This window comes from Mesoplodon mirus (genome assembly GCF_964341445.2).
Source record: "Mesoplodon mirus genome assembly, chromosome: 5".
In the NCBI taxonomy this organism is placed as follows: Eukaryota; Metazoa; Chordata; class Mammalia; order Artiodactyla; family Ziphiidae; genus Mesoplodon; species Mesoplodon mirus.
The window spans coordinates 75,222,689-75,240,328 of NC_138980.1; the positions used below are offsets into that span (position 1 = coordinate 75,222,689).

General features: G+C 35.6%; 1 protein-coding gene across 6 annotated transcripts in view; it reads left to right on the plus strand.

The window, feature by feature from the left end:
* RAPGEF6 (Rap guanine nucleotide exchange factor 6) overlaps positions 1-17,640 on the plus strand; it is a gene marked incomplete at its 3' end in the record, with an annotated part of 221,145 nt that overhangs the window by 166,841 nt on the left and 36,664 nt on the right. For all 6 annotated transcript variants that reach the window (XM_082623744.1, XM_082623747.1, XM_082623745.1 and 3 more), the window contains 3 exons: positions 2,321-2,478; positions 9,754-9,994; positions 11,959-12,342. In XM_082623744.1, the coding sequence (XP_082479870.1) occupies positions 2,321-2,478; positions 9,754-9,994; positions 11,959-12,342 (783 nt within the window). The remainder of the gene's footprint in view (positions 1-2,320; positions 2,479-9,753; positions 9,995-11,958; positions 12,343-17,640) is intronic.

Sequence of the window (17,640 nt, forward strand, 5' to 3'; positions counted from 1 at the left end):
TTAGACTGCATTTTCTCCCCCAGGAAAATGTTTTCCTCTTTCTGTAGTGCCTTTACCTGTTGTACCCACCCTGCCCCCACTCTGTTTCTCAGTGTGAATTGTGTAAAATCCTTCCTAGGTATTTATTATTCTATTTTTTTAATATACATAAATTTATTTTATTTTTGGTTGCGTTGGGTCTTCGTTGCTGCACGTGGGCTTTCTCTAGTTGCGGCGAGCGGGGCTACTCCTTGTTGCGGTGTACAGGCTTCTCATTGCAGTGGCTTCTCTTGTTGTGGAGCACAGGCTGTAGGCACGCAGACTTCAGTAGTTGTGGCTCACGGGCTCTAGAGTGCATGCTCAGTAGTTGTGGTGCACGGGCTTAGTTGCTCCACAGAATGTGGGATCTTCCCAGACCAGGGCTGGAGCCATGTCCCCTGCATTGGCAGGCAGATTCTTAACCACTGTGCCACCAGCGAAGTCCCTGTATTATTCTATTTTAATTTCAGTAAAAGTACTACTGTCTTCTTAAAAGTAGGAATCCTGTTTTCCTCTGTGCCAAAATGCTCACCTACATTACCTAATTTAATCTTTGCCATAGTCCTGGGGGATCGATAGTATTATTCACAATTTTGGAGGTAACCAAGGTTCAGAAACAGAAAGAAATTTCCCTGAGGTCACACAGCTAATAACCCAGGTCTGTCTGACATAGCTTGCTCTTGACACACTTATCTTTGCTTTCTTCCATGTCTTCATGCTTCTACCTGACTTCTCTCTCTCTCTCTTGTCCTGGCTCTCATCCTTGTCTGGCTCCTAACTGTCCTTTAGCTGTTTATTTAACAGTCCTCTAAACTCCATCTTACATAGCTTCCTAATCTGCCTGCATCTTATTTTTAACTCCTAACATATTCAGGAAGTATCCCATATCACTCAGACCTTATTAATCCATCCCAAGATAATAGGTAAGTATTCTGTGATAACTGTTTGTATATGTAGCAAATACTGGGTAGAATGCTACACTGAAAAAAATATAGATGGGAATTAATATTAACCTAAAGCATTGGTTTTAACCAGTTAAAACCAATGCTTAGAACTAAGTGGTATTTTGGTTGTTGATGCTGATGGAAGTCTTCATTGCTGTCCTATGTTTGTATAGGACTGTTTTGCTTATCCCATGTTTTATAGAACTTTTGGGGATATCTAAACCTTAAGTGACAGGGTTACATTTATTTGTTGTTATTTTTTCCCTTAAATGGTTTTAGAATCGCCTATTTAACACCTCTAAAATATTTTAAAGAAAATATTATATTTGCTTAAATATGGCCACTTAATTGATACTTGTTTTTGAAACCTTTACAGGCAGTTAACTTTCGATGACTTGCTTTCTGCTTTGGTTTTGATGTTCTCATCTAGGGAACAGCCAAACAACTAGACTTGAGAAATCACACAAGAAATAATATAACCTTAGAATAAACTAGACACTGTAAAATTCTTTTTCTTCTATTTTCATTTTTGGTCTTCTTTTTCCTTCTCCTTTCTGTTTGTCACATATTGTTCTTGTTGTTTGTTGCTATTTTCTATGTCATCTTCCTTTTTTCTTTTCTCTGTACTTGCTGGTTTGAGCAGTTCCCAAGTTACTCATATGTTTAAAGACCTGTCTTATTTTGTCACTTGAACCTGGCCCCGTTGTTTTCTACAACCTGCCATATTTTTGGCTTGGGTTCACACCCAACTCCATCCTTTGCCTAGAAGGTTGCCAAGCTTTTCGGTCAAGAGGATGAACCTTGCTGCAGCCCTGTGCATTGTTGGGTATATATATTAGTGTCTAGTGAAACTGGCAGACCTCAAGGACTCCCCACTCAGGTTCATTTTCTCTACCAAAACCAGCAGAAACTAAATATGAAATACAAACATTACGATGTACATTCCACCCTTGAACAATGCAGGGGTTAATTCATGTAAAATTTATAGTTGGCCCTACATGTCTGTGGTTCCTCACATCTGTGGATTCAACCAACCACGGACCATGTACTGTAGTATTTACTCCTATTGAGAAATATCCATGCATAAGTGGACCTGCTTAGTTCAACCTGCGTTGTTCAAGGGTCAACTGTAGTAGAATTACCTAGATGTGTAAGTTAAATTTTATTTGAGTGTAAGTGTTAAAAAACACTTTATTGCCATTTTCATTATTATACTTGTCCTATTTTTTAAATTGCTGTACTATTTTAAAATCATTACTTTGAATTGGTCCTATTATGCCTTAGTGCACAGAGAATAGAAATGTTTACTATTAAGACCCCTCAAATACTTTTAAGTGATATATTACATTCTTTTGAAGTGATGTAGGCCTGAGCCAATCACAGGACGACAGCATTGTGGGAACGAGACACTGTAGGCACAGTTTGGCCATAATGCCTATCCCTGGAACACTCTCATCCAGCAGCCCCGATCTCCTGCAGCCTACCACCAGCATGTTGGATTTTTCTAATCCCTCAGGTAATTTTTGTTTATTTTATTCAGCCATGTTGGTACCAGATAGATAAATAGGTGGTTGAGCCTTGTGCAACAAATACTGGATTTGCTTGCAGTCCTCTTTTCTCACCTCTATATTTTGACTTAATGCAAAAAAGCTAAAGAGAACATTATGTCTTTTTGTCTAAACTGGAGTGGTGGTACTTCCATTATGAAAGAGAAGTACATTATCTGTTGGTAACCCTAATCAGAGCAATGGAATGAAAGCAGAGATACTCCTTCTCGGTCAAGAGACATGTTACCCAGAATGTGGAAAGGAATAAGACAGATTATTTTAGTCTGAGTTGTCTCACTTACCTTCCTCTGTGATGTACAGAAAAATGTGTTAGTAGTTTTCTAGAAACACTGATTTTTCTCTCCATCACCTGAAGCTAAAGTTGTTTTTGTTATATACAATATTGTTAATTAAAGTACTATATCATCTTTTTTCATTGGTGTTCAGACTTTCATTGTGGGACATTGTTTATTTTTCTGCATCTGTTCATACTCAGAGGCAGAAATTGTCATCTAACTATGGAACTTCAAAGGAACACTTTGAAGAATTATTTATATATCCACCATTTGAATGGATTTGAGATGGCTTTAAGTAAAAGACACATACAGTTAAAAACTGAAATATATACTTGGGTCCAATGAGAGGAGGGAAAAAAACACCTCTACAAAAATGTGTCCATTTGCTTAATCTTTTGTTAGGTTTTCTGTTACATGCAGCTAAGCCCATTTCTACTTGATAAAATTGTCAAAAGATTATAAGCCAAATTTCTTGCTGTGGTAAGTGAGAGCTTTCATAAACTCACCACTACTTATATCTCCAGTCTCAGGTTTCAACATTTTAACCAATCCATTATCCAAATTTTATAACAATATAAAAGGTTCTCTTATAAAATTAAAAAAAAAAACCTCTACAAAGATGGGCATAGTTGTGATTCAGCTTCAGTTTTGACGCTAAATCTCTATCAGCTAGTGGGAAAAGGGAAGAACTCAATTATATAAATCTCAATATTAGATAGGAAGAAGTATAAATGTAGTAGTAAAGTTTATGTTTTAATACAGCAACATAAATTTAAAATGTAAGGCATAACATAAAAGCACAGTAGAAAGTTGTTCTGCACATTGTTTCTTCCTTTTTATTTCAGTTGCTTCTTCCCCTCTTTAGAGAGATTCCTAAACCCAATAATCTGTCTTTGATACACCCTACCCTCTACATGACTACCAATGTTATTTCTAGAGTGAAGGTTTCGATGAGTCTTTACTTGGCTTAGAAATTTCTAGTGATTTCTGTTAGTTCCAGCTTCAGTCATGCGATAGAAACCACTCCATATGTTTAATATCAGAAATTGTTACAAAGTATAAAGTAAAGTGTTCTATGTAAAAAGGTAAAAAAGCAAGCACTAAGGCATCGCAGGAAACTGCAAACTGGATTCAGCTTCTGGCACTTGAAAGAAATGCCACTACCAGGGTGAAGGAGTGTTGCATGAGTGATACTAGAGCCAAATACCCACAAGTAAGAACATAAAGCAGCAAGTCTCTTCTTCCTCTAACCTTGCAGTCTACCTCTGGTGCCCTTTTTTGGCAGAACCTAAGAGGGAGACAGTTGGCAAAGAAGAAATGTGGTTTGCAGAGTCCCAGCCCCATTGTGGCAGGGCAGCATGGGTTTAAGACAATAACTTAATAACTGTTGGTATCCAATTTTTAAAGCATAATTATCAACCCCTTTTCTAGCCTCCTGTTCTGCCATTCTCCCCACTGTTACCTCTTCTGTCTTTCCTGAGTATGGCATGTACCTTCAGAACTCTCTTTGCCCATGTTGTCTGCCACCTTTGGTGTTTTCTCCCTGCATATCCCGTGAAATTTCTTATTCCTCAATGCTGAACTCAGTTGTTACCTCATCTAGGAATCACAGGTCCCTCTGATGCAGAATCAGTATCTCTTTTTCCAGAAATCTCTAGCACATTTTCATTGTCTCTCTTACATTGCTTGTCATGTGGTAGCATGGGAATTTATTTCTGTGTCTGTGTGTGTGTGTTCCACAGCAGTACTTCTTACACTGTGTTCACAAACAAAACATTTAAGCACTACAAAAGCACAAACTAAATATGCATCTATACTTTCGTAAGACAAGTATTTAGGGATATATGATTTATAGATTGATTGACTTATGATTATTGATTTATGGCTGTATTTTTGCCACTGGCATATTTAGAAATGTGGCTGGGTTGCGGGGTGGGTAAGGGATGGGTAGAAGGGAGAGGAGAGAGAAGAAGTTGGGGATTTAGCTGGGGGAGTGAAAGGAAGAGAGAGGTTGGAATTACTAAAATTCAGAAACTGTAAGCCCCATGGCACTGAAATTCTTATCTCTGAAGAGGATGTACTACTCAACTTGATTTCAGATTGATTGCATAATTCTCTCAATGAAAACATGTTGAAAGGGCTGAAGATGCCCTTTTAAAATCTATTCAGATAAGATCAGTCTGCAAAGCTCAGTATGTAGCCTTTGTCCATATGAGCAATATAAATGAACACACACAAGATAGGAATTTAACTTAAAATTATATTTTTAAACCCCCAAATGAGCAACTTTACAAAAGGCCTTCTGCCATGCTATTTGTATTTATGTTGAATAAAATATTTATTACCAATTAATTCCAAATTCAGCTCCGTAAATCATATATGGCAGCACTGAATTTTAGATTAGCTGTGTACATCACGTTTGTATTATTGTAGTACATGTGTCACATCAGCCAAGTTTGACTAACTTTTATCAGTCTACATCTCAGTTATATTTTTGCTGCATGTTTTAAATTGTTATTAGAAAGTAAGGACAAAGCTACAGAACTGTTTAATAGTTTGCTTTTGATTGCTGACTTTTTTATGGTTTTGCTTTGTTTTTGCTGCCTACAGCTGTTGGTTTTTACTGTAAGTATCTTGAAGACTACGGTATTTTATTGCTTATGTTTGTATGCAGTATTTTACTATATTTTTAAAAGTCAAATAATACAGAATTGAATGAAATAGGAAGCAGAACTTTTCTATACACTTACAAGGTTGCCAGTGTAAACTGGCGTGTATTCTTTCAGTCATTTTCTTTGAATATATATGTTTTTATACTCATAGAATTAGCGTATACGTGCTATTCTGTAACTTGTGAAAAGTGTTTTCAGAATTTTTGAACTTAATGTGAGATGAGGCCTAAAAGAAGAATTCAGAGTATAGCTAAAAGGATTTTAAAACTGAATTTTTTTTTTCTGAGTCTTCATATGGAACTTTTTGCTTACTCTTTTTTATTTAATAGCACAAACATTTTATTTGACTTCGTTAATGTTTAGTAAACTTCAGATTCTTTTTGCATTGCAAGTATTTTAACTAATTTTTAATTATAAAGGAACATATATTAAAGTTTTTATTTGCAGAGAGAAGATAAAATATAAAAGTCTCCGCTTTCCAGAATTAACAATTGTTCATTTACTCCTGTATCCTTCCAGAAATTTCAGAGCACATAAAATGTGTGTATCGTTTCCTTCACGCCAAATGATATAATTTTTTTCCACTTAGCCCATTTCACTTAGTAATATACCGTGAATACCTTTCTGTATCAGAATGTATTCTACCACAATTTTTTGAACAGCTGATAGCGTTGTTTAACCAGTCCCCTTTTAGTGGATGTTTGCAGTGTTGCCTAAACCTCTGTGTTTACATATCTTTACATGTTGTAGGTTTGCATTATTGATATATTTTTAATTTTGTCAAGAATTTTGTGGAAATTTGCTTTCTTGTTATATAAGTATCTATGAAATATTATCTGTTTTGCCTCTTGGCCTGCAGAACATAAAATATTTGCTGTTTGACCCTTTGTAGAACAAGTTTGCCAATCCTTAATCCATACCATTATACCACTACCCTGTGTTTGCTTTGTGAACTTTTCACTATGCAGATTGTCTTATTTACTTGATTATTGTGTGTCTTTCCTTGAACCACCACTTACTCTCTTGAATATAAGCAAATCTCTGCAAGCAGAGACTTTGTCAATCTAATTTATTACTTCATCTTCATCACCTAGAACACTAATGATGTATATAACTGGCACTCCATAAATATTTGTACAGTGATTAACAATTTAAAGCAGAATGAAGAGGCAGTCTTCTGCTTTTGTTAAATGATCATCTTAAATACCTAAAAAGTTCTTCTATTTTTAGTGTAATCTCAGGGTCAAAACATGTATCCTTCACTTATCTCATTTTTTAATTTTATTTATGAGAGGTAGTTAACACTCTAGAAATTTTGCCCTTGGGTTGGAAGTCCAGGTATCTGAATTTCAGTTCTTGAATTCATTTACCTATTATGTAAGAATTTTATTATGGAATATGAATCATAAGACTGATAAATGCTGTATTGCTTCAAGATTCTTTTTAAATGTCTGTTTTGCTTACAGGATTATATTTTTATATGCATTCTAGCTTTGTGCCTAAAATTTGAAATGTTTAGATCATTTTTTCTTCTTGATTCAACTTTATTCTAACTTCATATTTACCATTCATCTAAACAGTTAACATTTGAGTATCTGCCATGTGCCAAGTATTATGTTTGGCATGTATGATGTTCTCCTGCTAACACACATGTTTGTAAAGAAAATATATGTGTTACACAGGTAGCAATTCTAAAATGGAAAAAGAGGTTTACATTGACACTGATATCTGTGTGGATAAATTTTTTTCCTCCATTGTCTCTGAAAATGTGCTGAAAATGTGCTCTGAAATGGTTTTCCAATTTGGCATTTATTATCTTGGTGAATTCACCAGGTTTGGGTTATGGAGTACCGTTTGGATAATTCCATTTGCAGATCTGTTCTAGAGCTACCCATTTATGATGCCTGAATCCCACTTACATGACTGTATGACAGTTTGTCCTTTGCATGTGAAACAAGTGGTTTTAACAGAGTATGAATTTAACAGAGTGTAACAGAGTACAGTGTTTAGCAGGATACACAAAATACAGACATCTGTTCCTTCCCAGATGTTATAGTATGTTAGCAGCAAGAGAATTGTATGCAGATTCCCCACCTGTCTTTGTGAACAAATTTCTCTGAAGAAATTAATAAAAGGGATCAGAACATCTCCCCATTCCTTCCAGGTCAGCCAGCTCTGCTGGCTGAGGCTCAGCCCCCAAAGACCTAGTAAACAAATCGAACTCTAGAGTCCTGGACAACTGAGACCTATTTTTGTGAAGAGGGTAGGAACAATACAGATAATAATAGTAGTTGTTTGACACCTTTTATTGAGTTAAAAGGGATAATGAAACTGTTCTGTCCAGTATCTTTCTTTTGGAAAACTGAAATTTCCAACTTCTTGCATTTTCTAGCCCAGAGTAGAGAAGCATCTCATTCGCATGGATTAAGACCCTACATTATGCCTTGTAGACTTAGAAACCTGACAATGTCAGCAACATGCTGAGGATTGACTCATTTGCAAAGAAATAGCAACAAGAGGTGTTTGGTGACTCAGATCTTTGCATACCTTAAGAAAAGGCAGTTTGGTGCGTGCATCTTACGAAGGGGACCTGAGTAGATGAAGTATTCTGCTTCCAATTTGACAGTAGACCCAGAACACTCAAGATATCTGTTGGCTAAGAATCCTTCTTCCTGGAATTGTATTTACGTATATTCAGTTGACTCTTCCAGTCCTGGGAGTCAGTCTCTGTCTTTTTGTGTCCTCAGCCTCACCGCATACTTTATTCTGTGAAATTATTTCCTCCCGCATCTATTTCATTATTCTTCTCTTTCCTTTAGCTAGGATTATACCTCAGGTGGTTTTGAGACAAATTTGTAATTTTTCTTTTCCTCTTAATCTTACAATGTATACAATGCTAAGAAGGAGGTAATGCTAGGCAAAGAATATACCATTACTTAAGCCACCAAAATATCCCCAGCCCACCCCCACTACACACATGACAAAAATATCCACAATAATACATTTTTCCTGATTTAAAATGAAAGAAATTTTTGTAACAATTTATTATCATAAGGAAAAATTTAACAGTTTTTCATGTTACATCTCTTTTCACTTAATTATTTTTAATTATGTAGTAAATTATGTAATAAAAATGTAATTATATTAAAAAATTGGCCCACTATTGTCATATTGATCATTATTCAGGAAGTTTTAGCCAATGCCATATAAGAAGAAAAAGAAATATGATAGAGTAAGAGGGAAAAATACCATTATTTACATGTACATAATATATGAACATTTATCTTAAAGTAGGACTTATTTACTAATAGCAGAAATCACAAAGGCAAAGACTGAGATTTAACCACATGAATATTTAAATTTTTCCTGTGTTAAAGTATATAAATATAAAATCTGAGAAGACATTTGCCACTTTATAGTAGACTGTGTTGGTATTTAGTATAATTCAGTAGGAAAAAACATGAAGAATACCAAAAAGTATTTTTAAAAAGGAATAATAATGGTTCATTAAACCAGTGAGTCTCACCAGTAACCAAAAAAGTGAAACATAAAATAATGACACATTTTTGGAGGGCAGAAATGCAATAGGGCTTTCAAAATGGAAAAAAAAAGTTTTAATAAACAGTTTTGATAAGAGTGTGACTAAAATTGCTCTCTTTATACGCTAGGATGATAAAATATTATAACTGTCCTGGAGAACAGTTCAGAAGTATATTTCAAAAACCTTAACAATATGCATGCCCTCTAACTCAGCATTTCTCTTTTTTTGGATTTTCCCTGAGGAAATAATCAGCTTGCCTGCAAAGGTTTATCTACAGGGAGAGTTTGGGGTGGGGGGAATTATTTATCATACTGTTACTTATAATAAAGGAAAGTGATATGCAAGGTAAATGTCTGTGATTAAGGGTTTGGATCATTTCAAATTATAAAATACATATTGTGAAGTCCTGTGCCTCTATTAAAAAATGTTTTGTTGAAGAATATTTAATGGCATAAAAATGTTTATAATAAACAAAAATTTTGTGGCTTCCAAATCGTATGCATAGTATGACTCTAATCTTTTTCTTGGTGTTTTCCTGTGAACATATATTAATATTTTGTCATCTGAAAAGATACATTTATTTATTAATAAATGTAGCAATGATTTCTCTTAACCTCCTGAAACAGAGATGTATATATTACTGTTCAGAAAGATCATTGTCTTCCAAATTGTTTTTTGAAGAGTTTAAAAACCATTTTCTGGAAAATAACAGGACATATTTTTGTATTTATACAGATATTCCTGATCAAGTTATAAGAGTTTTCAAAGCAGATCAACAAAGTTGCTACATTATCATCTGTAAAGATACTACAGCTAAAGAAGTTGTTTGTCAAGCTATTCATGAATTTGGTTTGACTGGTGCATCTGACACATATTCTCTCTGTGAAGTTTCTGTTACTCCTGAGGGTGTCATAAAACAGAGAAGACTTCCGGACCAGTTCTCCAAATTAGCTGATAGAATTCAGCTCAATGGAAGGTGAATGTGCTTATTAATGAATGTACTTATTTCTACATGTGTTTTTGAAGATTCCATGCTAAAAGAGATACTTTAATTAGGAACATCATGTTTTTAGGTCCACTGAGTTCTCTCTGAAATTAACATGTATTTCTCTTTTGTTAGCTTTCTGTTGTCTCTGTAATTATATATAATAGAATCTTAGACTGTTAGCACTAATAAGTGCTACCCAAAAGTGGGAGAAGGAGAGGGAGGATAGTGTTCTAAAATATTTTAGCCCTCCTGCTAAAATGAAGTCTTAAAACCACTGGTGTAGTCCAATCCCTGTTTTTTAGAGGGGGAAACTAGATGATCCATATCTTTATATGTATGAGTGTATATATGTTAATTTATAAATTTGCTTTTTAAGTGACCAGTATGTACTTTGGGCAGAAGAAGTCATAGTTTTCATAATTCTTTTTCTTAGTAGTTTTCCTTTTATGAATATACAGGAAAACTTTTAAAAAATGTTTTTAATGTGCTCTGTAAATTATTTGATCAACTAGAAGATAGTTTTAGTACTACATTTGTTCTTTACTCTGGTGATTTTCTCTGACAATAATGCAATCTTTTTAGTGAGCCCAGATTCATACGTAGGATGAGATCCTTGGAAACCTTAAAATGACTATCCATCATGGTTGCTGTTAAGAAAGAGTGGGTTAATGCTGCTTTGCTGCCTTTACATGGTGGTTAAGAGCATGGACCCTGGAGCCAGACTGCCCAAATTCAAATCCCTGGTCTGGCTTTGTGACCTTGAGCAAGCTATTTAGTTTCTCTGTGCCTGAATTTTCTCATCATAAAGTGGGATGACAATAGTGGAACCTACCTCAGAGGAATGTTATGAGAATTAAATGAGTTAATAAGCATAACATACTGTAAATGTTAGATATAATTTTATTATCTATAATATGAGTTTCAACACTTATTTATGGTAATCTCTTAGGCATGTGCACAGTTTAAAGGCAGAAGAAAAAGAAATATAGTTCCTTGACAATAAAACATAGATGGACACAAACTTAGGCTTAGATCAAGTTGTATGTTAGAAAAGAATGAAGTAAAAACTACATGTGATACAATACGTAACCTCTTCTGCGGCAACAGCCCTGTATATTTCCCAATTGTGAATTCTTTACTTAACCCATCTCTTAGCTTTTAAGTGCCATAAAATTGTTCATCTAAAAAGGTGAAAGGCAAATGAAGACCTTTTTTATGGTTACTGGTCAGTGCCATTTGCTGGAATGAGGTTTTGGATTTATCAAAGGAGAAATCACTAGTGGAAGTTTCCCTTCTTTATGGGTTTTATTCTTCTTTGCTTCTCTCGGAAATTTAGAGTTAAGAAGGAAATGAGTGCAGCAACAACTTCTGAGTAGAGACGTGAACAGTCTTGATTCAGGAGTTTATTCATGCTGTCCATGAACAAGTATTTGTATAGTACCTATTATGTGTCCTATATCCTTATAGAGCCCTCACAAAGCTTTTGTTCTTAAGAATATACACATGATTCTTCACGTCATGTGAGTAGTTTCTTAAAATGATTAAGTTCACAGCATAATCAACATTATTTTTACACTTTAAAATAATAGATGTTAAATGGTGGAATAAGAGGAAAACTTCTTCAAAGTCTTCTCATTTAAAATATTAATTTTCCATTTTATCTTTTAAAAAAATATTTATTTATTTATTATTTAGTTGCACTGGGTCTTAGTTGCAGGCGGTGGCCTCCTTAGTTGCCGCATGTGGGATCTAGTTCCCTGACCAGGGATTGAACCCATGCCCCCTGCATTGGGAGCGCGGAGCCTTAACCACTGTGCCACCAGGGAAGTCTGGCAAAACTTTTCTGGCAAAAAGTTATTAACAGTATAGTGATATTTTGATAACAGTGATAAAGAGGGAAAGTGTTCTTATAAATGTGAAATCACTTATAAAAACAGTTTTTTTCCTTTTAGGTATTATTTAAAAAATAACATGGAAACAGAAACCCTGTGTTCAGATGAAGATGCTCAAGAACTAATTAAGGAAAGCCAACTATCCATGCTGCAGCTCAGTACTATTGAGGTGGCCACTCAGCTGTCAATGAGGGACTTTGATTTATTTCGTAATATTGAGCCTACTGAATATATTGATGACCTTTTTAAGTTAGATTCAAAAACAGGAAATACTCACTTGAAAGAATTTGAAGATATTGTAAACCAAGAGACATTCTGGGTGGCCTCAGAGATTTTAACTGAATCAAATCAGCTCAAACGAATGAAGATGATTAAACATTTTATTAAAATTGCACTTCATTGTCGAGAATGTAAGAACTTCAATTCCATGTTTGCAATAATAAGGTAAATTTGTATAAATATTTCTTTATGTTTTTGTCGTGATACTGGACATGAAGCTGATTTTCTTCTTAGGTATTAAATGGCTAGGAGAAGAAAAGTTGAATTAATATGTGTTTATATAAATATTGTTAGATTTAATATATTTTCCATTCTGGTGAGACTGGTTTTTTTCTCTTTTTGTTTCTTCCATCTTTCAGTCACTTAAACATTTTTTTGGTAAGTATAGGTGATTGCCTTCCCAATTTTCTTCCTTTCTCCCCCTTTGAGGTATTATACCCTCTTGGATGTATGCCCAATAGCTGTCTTTATCATCAGACTTCTGTGCAACAGGCAGTACCTGCCTCACCATGATTTGACACTGAAAAATTAATGCACTAAAAATTAATGGTATTAATGCACTAACTTACAACTGCTATCTTGAAGTGACAACAGCAGCAACAGTAATAACAACGGCAGCCATTTGGTGACCTCTTCCTGTTTCCCACAGACTATACAAGGTATCAGTGAATGTGTTACCACTCAGACAAAAGCTGGGCCATAAGAATTGTAAAAATCCTTCAGTTTATGAGCCCAGGAAGTGTGGATGGTTACATGAGCTCCTGGGAATCTTCTTCCTTCTCTTCACTTATTATGAGAATCTAGGTCTAGGTAATTTATTTTCTGACCCTCATCCAGCACAATGCTGACCAACAGAGGGATTCCTCTTAAAGCAAGTCTGATTTTAATGGTGGAGGGTAGTAGTAGTTTGTTCTATTTATAAGGCCATGTGCTTGTATATGGCAGCATAATAGCTACCTTTACTAATTCCATCTATGCACACCCTCCAAAAAATTAATTATGATTTGTTCCTAATACTCACAGATAAAATTAGAATCTTTATAGGAACTTTTTAATCATAGATCTGTTATAGTAATAGAAAACTCCTTTATGAAATTTACCAGTGGATGCAATTGAACTAGGCACTGTGGAGGAAGTATTGAATAGAGATTAATAGCGTGACCTTTAGAATCAACTGCACCTGTACTTGAATCTTGCCTCTCACATGTCAAGGGAAAACTGAAGACCGGTTTCTCATCTGTGAAATTTAGGAATTACCACACAGTTTTTAACAGCTGGGTCTAAAACAAGAGAACAGAGATGCCATTGATAAACACTTAGAAGGCTAGAAATTGAAACCCTTTGTATAGGAAGCATGGAGTAAAGAATCTGAGAGTTATAGTCTCAGTTTCAGAGTATTCCATTAAAAAAAAAATTGACACCAGAAGAGATCTCTGTGTCCAAAGAAAATGGTAAAGGGCTAAAAACCATACCTTAGAGACCATCCTCAGGGTGGAGGTAAAGAAGAGAGTGCAGCCAGAGAAATAGAGGATCAATACAAGAAACAGTAGGAGAGCACAATTTTGATAGTGTCATTAAAGCCAAGGAAATAGAATGATTTGAGAGAGGGTGGTAGACAGCAGCCCCAAGATGAGCATAAGAAAGGCCTGAGATTTGGTTAAGAGGCTTTGCTTTGGTTAGGAGGTTTGTTTTGTTATGAAGAACATTTTATTATATACATTTTCGATAGTTCATGTAAAGTTAATTGCTTTGTATTCTTACATTTTATATTAAAATACATTACAGAATATAAAGGATATATTGACTTTTCAGCAGAGATGACACAGGCAAATCAATCACTTATGGCTGGAATTAAATAACAGATTTTATTTATTTCTCTTTTTTTAAGTCTAGCTAAAGGTTTGTCAGTTTTGTTTATTATTTCAGAAAACCTGTTCTTAGTTTCATTGATCTTTTCTATTGCTTTTCTGGTCTCTTATTTAGTTCTGCTTTGATTTTTGTTATTTCCCAAGGGGCTTAGTTTCTTCTTTTTCTAATTCTGGTTACATATGTTAGGTAATTTATTTGAGGTCTTTGTTAATATAATTATTTATCATTATAAACTTCTGTCTTGGAACTGCTTTTGAAGCATCCACCAAATTTTGGTATGTTGTATATCCATTTTCCTTTGTTTAGAGGCATTTTTAAATTTCCCCTTTGATTTCTTTGACCCATTGGTTGTTCAGGGGTGTGTTGCTTAATTTCCATATACTTGTAGATTTTTCCATTTTTCCTCTCACTGTTTCACACACTCTAGTCAGAAAAGATATTTGGTATGATTTGGGTCTTCTTAAATTTGCTAAGACTTGTTTTGTGGCTTACATGACCTATCCTGGAAGATGTTCTGTGCATGCTTGAGAAGAATGTGTATTCTGCTGATGTTGGATGGAATGTCCTGTATATATCTGGTAGGTCCATTGATCTAAAGTATGGTTCAGGTCCAACATTTCCTTGTTGATTTTTTTGTCTGGGTGATTGATCCATTGCTAACAGTGGGGTATTGAAGTCCCCTGCTATTACTGTATTGTTTTTTTCTCCCTTCAGATCTGTTGGTGTTTGCTCAATATACTTAGGTGCTGTGCTGTTGGGTGCATACATATTTACAATTGTTATGTCTTCTTGCTGGGTTGACCCCTTTATCATTATATAATGACCTTCTTTGTCTCTTATTACCATTTTTGACTTAAAGTCTATTTTGTCTGACATAAATAACTCTATTCTCTTTTGGTTTCCACTTGCATGGAATATCTTTTTCCATCCATTCACTTTGAGCCTGTCTGTATCCTTTAGGCTGAGTTGAGTAGGCAGTATATAGTGAGATCTGTTTTTTTTTTATCCACCAGTAACTGTGCCATTGGATTGGAAAATTCAGTCCATTTACCTTTAGAGTAATTATTGATATGTAAGGACTTAACCACTGCCATCTAACTGTTTTCTGGACGTTTTATAATTCCCTTGTTAACTTTTTGACTCTGTTGCTGTGTTCCTTTGTGAATTGGTGCTTTTCCATGGTGGTATGCTCTGATTCCCTTTTCATCTTTTGTGAGTCCACTATAGGTTTTTGCTTTGTGGTTACCATGAGACTTACATGAAGCATCTTATAGATATAACAGTCTATTTGACACTGATAAAATTTCAGTGACATACAAAACTCTACCCCCTCTTTTATGTTTATAATGTCACAATTTGCCTTTTTATATTGTGTATTCATTCACAAATCGTAGTAGCTAGAGTTATTTTTGACACTCTTGTCCTTTAACCATTATACTCTAGTTAACATCCCATCATATTTCAGTGTTGAGAGTTTTTTAAATTTCACTGTATACTTACCTTTATCAGAGTGTTGTATATTTTTATATGTTTTCATGTTACTAGTTAGCATCATTTCATTTCATTTGAAGAACTTCTTTTAGCATTTCTTATAAGGCACATCTAGTGATGGTGAGTTTCTCAGCTCTTGTTTTTCTGGGAAAGACCTCCATTCCTCTAGGATAACTTTGCCAGACAGAGTAATCTTGACTGTTAGACCACTCTCTCCTGGCCTGTAAGGTTTCTGCTAAGAAATCTGCTGATAGCCTAGTGGGGTTTCCTTTGTAAGTTACAATCTTTTTTTTCTCTTGCTGCCTTTATTATAATGTGTCTTGGAGAAAGTTGTTTTAGATCGAAATAATGGAGTGACCAATTAGCTTCGTGAGCTTGGATGTCTAGATCTCTTGCCAGGTTTGGGAAGTTCTTAGCCATACTTCTTTAAATAGTCTTTTTGCCCCCTTTTCCCTTACTTCTCCCTCTGGAACTCCAGTGGTTTGTATATTGTGGCTTTTTTTTTTTTATGGTTTCCCAACTTTCTTCATTCTTTTTTCTCCTCAGACTGAGTTATTTCAAAGTTCCTGTCCTCTATCTCATTGATTTTTCCTTCTCTTTGGTCTACTGGATGTTGATGCTCTCTAGTGCATTTTTTCATTTCATTCACTGAATTCTTCAGCTCCAGAATATTCATTTGGTTCTTTCTTGTGATGTCTATATCTTTTTTAAATTTCTCATTTGGATCATATAGTTTTCCTGATTTCGTTGAATTGTCTTTGTTTTCTTATAGCTGATTGAGTTTTCTTAGAACACCTATTTTGAATTCTTTGTTAGGTAAATTATAGATCGCCATGTCTTTGGGTTTGATTACTGGAAGATTACTGTGAACTTTTGGTGATGTCGTGTTTCCTTCACTTTTCATGTTACTTGGAGTTTTGCATTGCTCTTTTTGCATTTGAAATACCATTCACCTTCTCTGAGTTTTATGAGTTGCCTTCAGATAAAAAACCTTTCATCATTCTTGATATATTGATAGATTCTGAGGCTTTCTCAGGCATTGTGTGGATACATCTGCTCCATGCTTCTTTTCCCTCTTGTGGCAGAATTCTGAAGCTCGTATGTCTTCTCTGTATCCTAGGATGTACTATGTCAGCTGCTGATAGTGTCTCTTTTGTTTTCCTAAAGGTAGTGCTACAGCTCAGGTTTGTGGTTTCTTCTTTACCCACAGACTCTGGCCTGTTTCCTGTGTGTGTTTCCTCTCTACCAGAGCTTTCTCTTGGGACCTTGCACAAGGAGCCAGTAGCAGAGTGGGGGGAGGTGTGGGTTTGTGCAGGTTGAGCTGCAGGTGCTCTTGGGTACGTTGGGGGGTTTACAAGTGAGGTTCTCCCTGTGGCTCCTGGATGGACTTCCTGTTGGAATCCAGAAGCATTTAGCAGGAAATGCATCCCTTTAATACCTCTTGGAATCTTATATGCTGCTCTTCTGATCTGTTCCCTCCCCCAAGTCATGGAGCTCCCACTTTAGTGCTCTGGATGCTACAAGACAGAATGAGTGTCTTTGGCAGCATCCTACGCTGCTAGGGTAGCCAAGCATTCACTCACTGGCTCTCCCTTTCCCCTGTGGGAGAAATCATGGGCCGTCTAGTTTAGGCTTAAGCTATGCTTTCCTTGATGCCAGCAAAGTCAAGCTATTTCTATTCCAGTGCATCTGCACTCTTTTTTTCTGTTCTGTTATATTCCAGCAGAGTGCTTGAACTTCTCCTATGGAAACCTGGACTTCACAAAGGCTCTCTTGTCTGTAGCTGACCACCCAAGTCAGTGTTCTCCATGTGTTCCCAGACCACAGCTAAGAGAGGCCAGAGCCATTTCATAGTCTCCTGTAGGTTCTACAGCCAGTACCCAAATCTGCCTGCTTGTTACCCAGTACACCAGTGGGTGAGACTCCTCTCAGGTCCCTTGGTCTGTGATTCTGGGTCTCACAACTCCCACAGAGGCACTACTTACTGTTCATGGATAGATGCTGAATTTTCATTGTTGGGGCAGGGGGTAAAATGAGGGTCATCTTATGACAGTATAATGCTGACATCACTCTCTCCAGTCATCTCCTGGTTGAAGTTTGTTT